General features: G+C 45.6%; 1 protein-coding gene across 8 annotated transcripts in view; it reads right to left on the reverse strand.

The window, feature by feature from the left end:
• mtus1a (microtubule associated tumor suppressor 1a) overlaps window positions 1–12,461 on the reverse strand; it is a 56,028-nt gene that overhangs the window by 4,925 nt on the left and 38,642 nt on the right. For all 8 annotated transcript variants that reach the window (XM_031789805.1, XM_031789803.1, XM_031789804.1 and 5 more), the window contains 5 exons: window positions 10,963–11,029; window positions 2,160–2,374; window positions 809–914; window positions 584–657; window positions 394–489 (listed from right to left, as the gene is read on the reverse strand). In XM_031789805.1, the coding sequence (XP_031645665.1) occupies window positions 394–489; window positions 584–657; window positions 809–914; window positions 2,160–2,374; window positions 10,963–11,029 (558 nt within the window). The remainder of the gene's footprint in view (window positions 1–393; window positions 490–583; window positions 658–808; window positions 915–2,159; window positions 2,375–10,962; window positions 11,030–12,461) is intronic.

Consider the following 12,461-nt stretch of genomic DNA (forward strand, 5'->3'; position numbering starts at 1 on the left):
GCACTCTTGGGTGGTGTCAGAAATGGCACCCTATTCACTTTATAATGCACTGCTTTGACCAGAGGCGCTGGTTGGAAGGAGTGCACTCTATAGGAAATAAAGACAAAAATAGAAAACTATCGATATATATACACACACTGGAGGTCCTGTATGCCTCAGTTGGTATTGTGGGTTCAATTACCAGGGCCACCCATACGTAAAATGTGCAGGCATGACTGTACGTTGCTTTGGACAAAGGTGTCTGCTAAATGGCATATCTGACACATCATCATTATATTATGGAGGGAGATAGGGCAGTGCTGTTGCCTAGTGTCAATAACACTTATCTTGGAACGTTATTGAGTGGGCCGTAAGAGAAGAGTGAATGTGAGGGGTGTTGCGTGTTGGCAGTACCTGACTTCTCTCAGCCAGCTCCCTCCTCTGGTCCTCCTCTGCCTTTATCCTGTGGTTCAGGGTCGTGTTCTCCTCGATGAGCTCCTGAATCTGGCCCTGAGGAACATCACATCATGAGGACACGATCTCCTAACCTCTCCTGAGACAAAATAACTTGGAATATATTTTGATATTTGAAGCTGAAGCTTACAGATAAAGTGGCTTCAGCCTCCTTCAGTTTTGTGTCCAATGTCTGCAGCTCCCGCTCATGAGCTTGATGGAACTCTTTGAGAGAGATCAGTTTAACAGAATTATATTGCAAGAGAGTCAAAATCAGTTTAAAAAAATGACTAACACGTGCTTTGCTGATTTTTACCTTGCAGTAACTTAAGATTTTGTAATTTTTTAAACGGTATACATGACAGGATGAATGTACCTTTTAGAGATTCTTCATACTGCTGTTTAACCACTTGGATCTGTTCAGAGTTGCTGGCCTCCAGCTCTAACGTCACAGCCTCGTGGCTGGCTCTCAACTCAGTCATCTTCAAAAAGAGAAGGAACATGGTTTTAGGAACATTCATAATCAAAAACAAAAGCAACGTATAAAAAGCTATTACCACCATCTATTTCCCCAGAGTCAAATTAACTCATGGATACCATTTGTGTGTCTGCTTGCAGTTTTAAGGAAGTTGCTAACTAGCATTAATGCAATTGTCAACTAGTGCAATGTAAGTCTATGGTAACTGCTAGCATGCTAGTATTTACCATAGACTTAGTCATTGCGCTAACGCTAGTTAACGCTGGCTTATGAAATGCTCTTAACTTCCTTCATACTGGATGCAGAGACCTAAAAATGGTATCCATGAGTTCACCCGACTCTGGGGAAGCAGATAAAGGGCTTAACTGCCAAAATCGCGAAGTATCCCTTTAACAGGTGCATTATGAATCATCACATCAATAGTAACGGATAGATCATGAAAAGCCTTTAAACTAATTAAGATCAAATAAACCAACACAGTACAGACTGCCAAAAACACTTATTCCAAACGGATAGAATTTCAATTTTATTCAGTGAGTCAGTTTGGGTAAGACAGTATGCATCCCCAAATGGCACACTATTCCCTTTAAAGTACACAACTTTGACTAGGGTCCATAGGGCTTTGGTCAAAATGAGCACACTATAAAAGGGAACAGTGTGTAATTTGGGGTGCAGTCAGTATCAGTAGAGCAACCTTCAGCATCAGGATGAAACCAGCTCCACGCTGACAGTATGCTGACAGATGACCCCAGGTCTGATTTGTGGACTACTTTCTGCAGTGACCAATTTTCCTTGAAATGAATCTAGCTGAGTAGTACGCTCTGTGAATGACTCAACAGAATGACTGCAAAGGACACTGATGGATATTGTGCATGTCAGGAATGAACAAATCTCTAAACAATTCTCTCATTGTCAGACAGACAGACAGACACAGGACTGAGCCCTGAGAGACTGGGGTGACGACAGTGTCATGTGTAGTTGTATTAAGATTGACACTGTGGGTGCATTCCAATCCTCTCAAGCCCTTCTACATTTTTACTGATCTGAAATAAGACTTCTCCAGTAAAAAGGAGGAACAAAGCCACGTTTAGCCTATTGGCACTCTTTCTACGTCCCAAATGGCACCCCAATCCCTTTGTAGTGCACTACTTTTGACCAAATCTCATAGGGCTCTGGTTAAAAAAAAAAAGTTGTGCACTATATAGGGAATAGGGTTCCATTAGAGATGCGTACAGTAGCTTTAATGTACCTGCTGCTCCATGAGGGCCTTGCACCGGTCTGCCTCCTCCTGGTAGGTCAGGTGGATCTTGTCCCACTCGGCCTGGTAGAACACCCTGAGCCTCTCCTCCAGCTGGGCCAGCTCTGTGTGGTGCTGCTCCTGCATCGTCTGGAGCACGCCCTCCAATGCCCCACACACCTCATCCTTCTCCCGCTCCAACAACTCACACGAGCGGGCCGAGTTCACTGCAGGGTGCCAGTAGGATCCACAGCAGAGGGGAAATCATTTAGTTTTGTGAAACTGTATTTTCTAACGGGAAATGTGTTTGTCTCATATCTTATCAAAGAAGAACAGCATTAGATAAACAATGTAACAGTCTAACAAAAGGGGCGGAGAAGGCTAGTGGGTTCAGCACTGAGACTCCCAAAGTCATGTGTGCCTGCAATCTCTTAGTTGTGCTTATTGGATTTCTTTATTTACATTTTTCAATGTGACATTTCATGGATGTTTATTTAAAGACTAAATAAATAAAAATGTCAATGACGGTAAGGACATCAGAAATGGTCAGTTCTGAGAAAGGGGAAATAAGAGTATTGAAATTCACCCTGCGTGCACAGGGACAAGTAAACACTTTGGGAACAACTGTTCAGCAAAACTCTAGGCTCATGTAATGACATACAGCATTGGAAAGGCAAACGCATTTATAAAAAAAATATATACATATAAACATTTAAAAAAGATAACCCAGTGCCCTCCTCTGGCTGACTACAGAGCACACTGCCTTACCCAGTGCCCTCCTCTGGCTGACTACAGAGCACACTGCCTTACCCAGTGCCCTCCTCTGGCTGACTACAGAGCACACTGCCTTACCCAGTGCCCTCCTCTGGCTGACTACAGAGCACACTGCCTTACCCAGTGCCCTCCTCTGGCTGACTACAGAGCACACTGCCTTACCCAGTGCCCTCCTCTGGCTGACTACAGAGCACACTGCCTTACCCAGTGCCCTCCTCTGGCTGACTACAGAGCACACTGCCTTACCCAGTGCCCTCCTCTGGCTGACTACAGAGCACACTGCCTTACCCAGTGCCCTCCTCTGGCTGACTACAGAGCACACTGCCTTACCCAGTGCCCTCCTCTGGCTGACTACAGAGCACACTGCCTTACCCAGTGCCCTCCTCTGGCTGACTACAGAGCACACTGCCTTACCCAGTGCCCTCCTCTGGCTGACTACAGAGCACACTGCCTTACCCAGTGCCCTCCTCTGGCTGACTACAGAGCACACTGCCTTACCCAGTGCCCTCCTCTGGCTGACTACAGAGCACACTGCCTTACCCAGTGCCCTCCTCTGGCTGACTACAGAGCACACTGCCTTACCCAGTGCCCTCCTCTGGCTGACTACAGAGCACACTGCCTTACCCAGTGCCCTCCTCTGGCTGACTACAGAGCACACTGCCTTACCCAGTGCCCTCCTCTGGCTGACTACAGAGCACACTGCCTTACCCAGTGCCCTCCTCTGGCTGACTACAGAGCACACTGCCTTACCCAGTGCCCTCCTCTGGCTGACTACAGAGCACACTGCCTTACCCAGTGCCCTCCTCTGGCTGACTACAGAGCACACTGCCTTACCCAGTGCCCTCCTCTGGCTGACTACAGAGCACACTGCCTTACCCAGTGCCCTCCTCTGGCTGACTACAGAGCACACTGCCTTACCCAGTGCCCTCCTCTGGCTGACTACAGAGCACACTGCCTTACCCAGTGCCCTCCTCTGGCTGACTACAGAGCACACTGCCTTACCCAGTGCCCTCCTCTGGCTGACTACAGAGCACACTGCCTTACCCAGTGCCCTCCTCTGGCTGACTACAGAGCACACTGCCTTACCCAGTGCCCTCCTCTGGCTGACTACAGAGCACACTGCCTTACCCAGTGCCCTCCTCTGGCTGACTACAGAGCACACTGCCTTACCCAGTGCCCTCCTCTGGCTGACTACAGAGCACACTGCCTTACCCAGTGCCCTCCTCTGGCAGACTACAGAGCACACTGCCTTACCCAGTGCCCTCCTCTGGCAGACTACAGAGCACACTGCTTTACCCAGTGCCCTGCTCTGGCTGACTACAGAGCACACTGCCTTATTGGCAGTACAAAGACATACCCATGAGTTATCAAAAACACATTTTCACAATGGTCTGAAATCAGTGTCATGTCCTTGGTATTTTTTAAATATTGACTCACTTCTGTCCTACTTGCAACATATGTCTGCTACAGTAGAACAGTACACCAGCTTTACAGTTTGAACATGGACATTGCTGCTGTTTCTACTGTCTAACACAATGTACATGCTGTTGGGGGTACTGGAGGACTGGAGTTGGGAGACACTAATATAAACTAAGCAACAGACACATGGCTCTGGTGGGCCCTTGCGTGCTGTGCCACATTCCTGGTATAGACAGAACAGATGCCAGTGCCAGTGTGATGCCCAGCAGTTGGCCTTGCCAGCCCGTGAGGATTTACGTTGGCTGGCGATGACATAAGAGTGGCAGCTGTGTACAACAGGGTAGTATCTACTGTCTCTATGTGTAGCAGGTGACATACATATAGAGGTTGATTCCTGACACACAATCCTACCAGTATGAACATAATAGCTCAATAGCTCTTGATTTACAAGTGGGCAGGGATGGATGGGTATTAAAGGCTACTTCCAGCTGTTGGTGCAATAGAAATCATTCTAATTCTATGCTTGGTGCCCTTCTGCAGGCACGTGTCAGAATATGAATCTTCTTATGCAAGATGTTTAATGGTGGCAACCTTCCTAGATTTACAATAGGAGCTCTATGGCAACCTTCATAAAACAAGACATGTTCACTCCAGTGATTAGATGGGATTCACACGTTAAAAGGATTGGGGAAGTGAAAGTTTCAGGACAAAGGGGAATTTGAGGTTCTTGATCATGTGTACCAGTCAGCCATGTCGTCCTTCTAGAACTACGTCTCAGGCAAAAATGCCAAGCAGAAGGTTTCTACCCGATGAGACAAACAGCTAAACATAAATCAAATGTAAAGAACCAGCTCCAGCCTACAGTACAGAAAAGACATGTCTAGGATAGGGGACCCTGACAAGTCAGGCTGTGGTTGTTACACAGATGGTATATCACCCTGGGAGCCAGGGAACTGGCTCTGGTGATTCTGTAACTATGGGCACCGTTGGCATTTTTTTTTAATCACACAAAATTAAGATTTTACTCGATTTTCACAAAACATCTTTAGCATTCTATTTTAGTTTAAAACAGAATGGGTTTTTGGAATATTTGGTTTATCCGTCTATAGGATACTACCGCATTAAGAAATAATTATTTAAATTCCTTAAACCATAAATACTGGCCTGCACTGGCTGTGATTGTATACCTGCATGGAGGCTACCATCAACAATGCAATTTCTAGTTGAAATGTATCCTTTTTCCAGTAGTTACAGTATATTGGGAACAAGTGCGTTACACTTGAAGTACAATTGAAGTCTACATATACCTTAGCCAAATACATTTAAACTCAGTTTCTCAATTCCTGACATTTAATCCTAGTAAAAATTCCCTGTCTTAGGTCAGTTAGGATCACCACTTTATTTTAAGAATGTGAAATGTCAGAATAATAGTAGAGAATGATTTATTTCAGCTTTTATTTCTTTCATCACATTCCCAGTGGGTCAGAAGTTTTACATACACTCCTTTAGTATTTGGTAGCATTGCATTTAAATTGTTTAACTTGGGTCAAACGTTCCGGGTAGCCTTCCACAAGCTTCCCACAATAAGTTGGGTGAATTGAGGCCCATTCCTCCTGACAGAGCTGGTGTAACTGAGTCAGGCTTGTAGGCCTCCTTACTCACACACGCTTTTTCAGTTCTGCCCATACATTTTCTATACAAATGAGGTCAGGGCTTTGTGATGGCCACTCCAATACCTTGACTTTGTTACTTAAGCCATTTTGCCCCAACTTTGGAAGTATGCTTGGGGTCAATGCCATCTATTTTGTGAAGTGCACCAGCCCTCCTGCAACAAAGCACCCCCACAACATGATGCTGCCACCCCCGTGCTTCATGGTTGGGATAGTGTTCTTCAGCTTGGAAGCCTCCCCCTTTTTCCTCCAAACATAACGATGGTCATTATGGCCAAACAGTTCTATTTTTGTTTCATCAGACCAGAGGACATTTCTCCAAAAAGTACGATCTTTGTCCCCATGTGCAGTTGCAAACCGTAGTCTGGCTTTTTTATGGAGGTTTTGGAGCAGTGGCTTCTTCCTTGCTGAGAGGCCTTTCAAGTTATGTCAATATAGGACTTGTTTTACTGTGGATATGGATACTTTTGTACCCATTTCCTCCAGCATCTTCACAAGGTCCTTTTCTGTTGTTCTGGGATTGATTTGCACTTTTCGCACCAAAGTACGTTAATCTCTTGGAGACAGAACGCGTCCCCTTCCTGAGCGGTATGATGGCTGCGTGGTCCCATGGTGTTTGTACTTGCGTACTATTGTATGAACGTGGTACCTTCAGGCATTTGGAAATTGCTCCCAAGGATGAACCAGATTTGTGGAGGTCTACAATTTGTTTTCTGAAGTCTTGGCTGATTTCTTTTGATTTCCCCATGTTGTCAAGCAAATAGTCACTGTTTGAAGATTGGATGTATTTCAAGGCCTCAGGTACACCTCCAATTGACTCAAATGACGTCAATTAGCCTATCTGAAAATTCTAAAGCCATGACATTTTCTAGAATTTTCCAAGCTGTTTAAAGGGACAGTCAACTTAGTGTATGTAAACTTCTGACCCACTGGAATTGTGATACAATCATTTATAAGTGAAATAATCAGTCTGTAAATAATTGTTGAAAAAATTACTTAGGACATCTACTTTGTGCTTGACACAACAGACTTGCCAAAACTATAGTTTGTCAACAAGAAATTTGTGGAGTGGTTGAAAAACGAGTTAATGACTCCAACCTAAGTGCATGTAAACTTCCGACTTCAAATGTATGTGTACATTGGAGGTAATAGTAAATTGGACTAGTTAAAAATAAGTGGTTGGAAATGGATTATCGTTGATTGCTATAAAGAAAGTAAAATATAATTTGATAAGCAGTATTAAGCAGGGGTATTCCCATTGAAAAATAAGCTACTTCTGGTAATAACCTGGAAATAGTCATTACCGACATTTTGTGGTTATGGCAATTGGCAACATTTTGGGATTTCACTGCCAGGCCACAAGGTTTACTTGGTTAGTAGAATCAGCCATCATTTGTTAATTCCAACCACAACATAATGAGATATATTTCAAATAGATGACAATCTAGCTAATTGGCTCAGTTGGTAGAGCACGGTGCTTGCAAAGCCAATGTTGTTGGTTCGATTCCCATGGGGGACCAGTTTGGAAAAAAAATATGATAATGAATGCACTCACTACTCTAAATCGCTTTGGATTAGAGCGTCTGCTAAATGCCTAAAATGTAAGAAATGTTGTTTTTTGTTTTACTGACGTTGCGGTAATGACGCAGTATAAGCAATATTCAAAGTGACATTTCTTGGAGGTGGAGATATGATACTCTCCATGTCATATCCTTGTTCTCCACTTTCACTTCGCAGTTCTTTTGTGATTTGACGTAAAATGTTGACTGACCACTATAATTGTTCATTTTGTTCAGAGTGATGGTAATGAAGCAATACTCTGAGGCAACTATTTTGTGTAAAAAAAAAGTAAATGGCTTACGCACATAAAATATTTATATAGTATCCATTTACTTCGACTCTTTCCAACAGGTGCGTTAAATATTTTTAAATTATAAAAATGTCTAAGTGTAATATATAGCATCATATCAAAAGTGTGGGAGTGAGACGAAATAGAACCCCAGACCTACAGGGACAGAGCCCAAACAAACACATCAGGTTGAGCCCTGCACTCCACAGGCATGAAGTATAACAGGGGATATGGTCATAGGAGCCAGGCTAAATTCATCACACTAAAACACACTGTAAAAGCCATATCTAAAAGTTACTGGTCTTGGATTCTTGTCAGGGTGATGGCTTTGAATGTGCCCCAATTCCAGATACTAGGTGGTGAGGCAGGGAAAAAAAATATGAAGCACTTGTAATTAATATTGGTGAAGAGTTAATATGAAAGGATAGTATGTCATGTCATGAAACTGGAGGTGGCCCAAACAGACAATGCAGTACACTATAATTAGCCAGCTGCTGTGAGTGGAGTGGTGACATCATTGGGGGAGCAAGCCCATACTGGCTATGCAGAATACTGTCTGAGGGATGGGGTAAAGTATACCCTATTCCCAGGGCCTATACAGGGCTCTAGTCAAAAGTAGTGCACTATATAGGAAATAGGGTGCCATTTGGGACGGAATCACTGACGGCAAGTGTTGGGCTCAGGATAAATGCCTTGTGGTCTTTGCCTTCCTCCCCTCCCCCTGTACAGTACTACCATATCCCAACAACCCCAGTGGGTCTGTCTGTAGAACTGTCTGGGGGTCTTATCTATTAGAAGCTGATACACTGGGCTTAATGGGAAGGGGAGTCATGTGCTGGTCCCAAGGCTGAGGTACGTTGTCTGACCACCAACATGGAGGGAGGGGTGGAGCCACATTATCCCCCAGTCAGACCCTTGCAGCCCCACAGGAACAGAACAGATAGACTTAATACAGGGCTGCAAACTGTTGAGGACACAAAAAGGTGAGAAAAAAAAAGTTCACATGGAAACGCAAAAAAAGACTGCTGTGAAGCGCAATAAAATATTTACAGAGAACAAGTACATTATACACATTTGATTAATCTCAATAATCCTAACTTTCCAAACCACAATAGACAATAAATAGTGCCCACGGGTATGGGGAGTTTGGCTCGTTGGTCTGCCTACAAGGTTTAGCATGACGTCATGATCACCTCAGTCTCCCCAGACAGGAACACACAGAGCACTGGAACATCGGACCAATTCAGAGCTCAGTTTAGTTGTTCCAGGTTTTGGATTTCCCCACAGTTTTTTTCCCCTTCAGGTTTTGACTAAAAAAATCTGTTTCTTTATAGAAAAACAACTAAATTAGATTTAGTTATCAGGAGGATCCAGGGAACCCCCCCCCAATCAACATTTCATTGATTTAAAAAAAATGACAATTTCTGCATGCTAACTGGCTACATAACACAAAGGCACACAGAAACAGGCATAACAGGCATCACTTCTTCAGAAAGATGCAGGAAATATCCATCACTGATGCATTATTGTCATGAATTCGCATAAACCAATTTCGTGGTATCCAATTGTTTTAGTAGCTACTATCTTGTCTCATCGCTACAACTCCCGTACGGGCTCGGGAGAGACGAAGGTTGAAAGTCATGGGTCCTCCGATACACAACCCAACCAAGCCGCACTGCTTCTTAACACAGCGCCATCCAACCCGGAAGCCAGCCGCACCAATGTGTCGGAGGAAACTCTGTGCACCTGGCAAACTTGGTTAGCGTGCACTGCGCCCGGCCCGCCACAGGAGTCGCTAGTGCGCGATGAGACAAGAATATCCCTACCGGCCAAGCCCTCCCTAACCCGGACGACGCTAGGCCAATTGTGCGTCGTCCCACGGACCTCCCGGTCGCGGCCGGTTGCGACAGAGCCTGGTTAGCGAACCCAGGGTCACTGGTGGACAGCTAATTTAACTAGTTTTCTAATAAGTTACTTTCTATGCTCAGTCCAGAGGCTCAGCCAATGATTTCGATACGAGCCCCTTCAGGATTCATGTGGATGGTCTATTTTGAGATCAAAACAGTGTATCGGCAACCAGCACGTAAACCACAGCATGGCCAGGAGGGGTGTTTCCAAGACCACTGCAGGTTGTGGGCTGTGGGTTGTGTCCTCGTCTCCACAGCTCTCTAACGGCCTCAGATGGTTTAGCATTCCAGCACAGGCTGCTAACAGCCTCTATGGGGGCCGGCTGCTAACAGCCCCTATGGGGGCCGGCTGCTAACGCTAACAGCCCCTATGGGGGCCGGCTGCTAACGCTAACAGCCCCTATGGGGGCCGGCTGCTAACGCTAACAGCCCCTATGGGGGCCAGACACTAACCTAAAGAACCCTCAAGGGAACATGCTGCATCAGACACACTCAGAACAGAAGCCGGGGCTAATAAAGCAGACACACACTTCTATACTACGTCGGTTCTGGGCGTCCCATCCTCTCCTCGGTGGAGGACAGAACAAATTAACCAGGGAAGGAGGGGGAGAATCTAATTACAGGGCAGATAAGAGGCAAAGGGAATACATGCAATAGAAGAACTGTCTGATGACACTGCCACTGTTTGGGCTTGTGACAGACTTAAGCTGCTTATTACACTCAGTCATGGCAGCAATGTTTTTTTCTCCAAAAGATAGTCACAAAGATGGTTTCTGAGCTTCCTCCCCACACGCTGAAAGCACAACATCACTGTCAAGGCAAAGCCCACGAGTTGTTCTTGGGTCTGAGCCTAGTGCTAAGGGTTGGGTCTGAGCCTAGTGCTAAGGGTTGGGTCTGAGCCTAGTGCTAAGGGTTGGGTCTGAGCCTAGTGCTAAGTGCTCTGACAAATAATAGCTGCACAAACAAAACAAAGTAGGATTGAGCCCTATCTGTTTAATGTTAGCCGTAGTGATAGCTTAAGTAAACGTAGTGAAGTATTGACATGTCCCCTAGACACTGATCTTGGGTCAGTGTATAATTTCTCCCACTAATGGTTAAGGTTAGGATTGAGGGAGGAGAAGCTGATTCTAGATCTGTACCCAGGGGAAAGTTAACCCCGAAGCGGTTAGGTTTGTCTCTGTGGTGACCTTACTTACCGAGCTCTACCTTCAAGGTCATCAGTTCCTGGGACAGGTCCCTGCGCTGCTTAATGACCTCATCATGCTGGGAAACAAACACACTGTTAGTGGTCATTTAAACTCAGTTTGGGGCTTTGGTTCGCTGGCACACTGCAACAGGCTTGAGCCCCACACACACACACACAGTTCAGTAAGAAGAACCTAAAAAATGTAATTCGTATAACAGCTTTCAATTCAATATCCTTTCGAATACTATATGGTCATTTTAGATGCACACAGACACATATTGTTGATTCATGACAAGCACTTCTGGGATGAATCCAATGACAGTAACAGCTTAATTAGTGTACAAGACCTCTCCATCTCAGCTTCATTTCATTAACAGGATATTGAGCCAAATAGCACAGTTATATTGCTCCTCAGCTCAGCTAACAAATGCAAAACATGTCAGGCAAAGCCCCCTCCCCCCAACCCCTATGCAACTGAGCTGAGACAGAAACCCTAACACCCATTCTCTCTACCCCCAGCTACTTGACATTCTCTATTCCTTGCCTTCTCCTCTTTCTACTTCCCCTACTCGCTCTCTCCCCATCTTTACAGAGGCTGCCCTAGCTGCAGTGCTCCTCCCAAACTGACGCAGAGGGAATCCCCCACTAACCGGTCTTATACTCCTCAACAAATCCACCGGACACAGCTCCAACTGAGTACCACAGGCCCTGTTACTGTCCTGGAACAATCTCCCTCAGAGAAGAAGGATAACAGAACACAAAAAATAGACAGAGGCTAATGAGTCAGGCACAGAACAGACAAGTAAAATAAAAAAATCGTACCCTCTAATGAAGGGTCAGTGAGACACAGACTTAGCAGTCTTTCCTGTCCCCTGCTCCCCATCCCCATTACAGACAGAGTAGAACAAAAGATAGAAGTCCTTTACCCGGTCTCCAGAGCAGGGAGGGCTAAGGCACGCTCTGCTCCCTGAGCAGCCCATGGTCCAGCCTCAGGGAGTCTCCCCCAGGCTACAGAGGCCCAGCACACCAAGACACAAATGACAGCCGCACAGGTGGACACCACCTCCACACACACTCCTCTCTAGGACTGCTCCAACTACATCTGACTGAGGCACGACTGAAAGCGGCACTCCATTGGCCCTGCTATCTGAGTGCTGAGAGCTTTACCATATTCTCCCTAAGAGAGCGACAGACTGCAGAGTGGGACAACCTCCTCACAGCTGAGCGGAGGTCACTTTAAGGTGGTGGTAGTAGCAGGCAGCAGTGGTAAAAGGCAGAGCGGAGCAAATAAGATAGGGTGCATCCAAAATGGCACTTATTTCCCTTTATAGTGCACCGTATGGGCCCTGGTGAAAAGTAATGCACTACATAGGAAATAGGGTGCCATTTGGGATGCATTCATACATAAAGGCCTCCTGACAATAGGCGGACAGAGGCATTTACACCTCACTGAGTAGCAGGAGAGGGCCTGGCTGTGCAGTGACATTCCCAAGGGACGACACCAGAAGA

This window comes from Oncorhynchus kisutch, linkage group LG15 (assembly GCF_002021735.2).
Source record: "Oncorhynchus kisutch isolate 150728-3 linkage group LG15, Okis_V2, whole genome shotgun sequence".
Taxonomy (NCBI): Eukaryota; Metazoa; Chordata; class Actinopteri; order Salmoniformes; family Salmonidae; genus Oncorhynchus; species Oncorhynchus kisutch.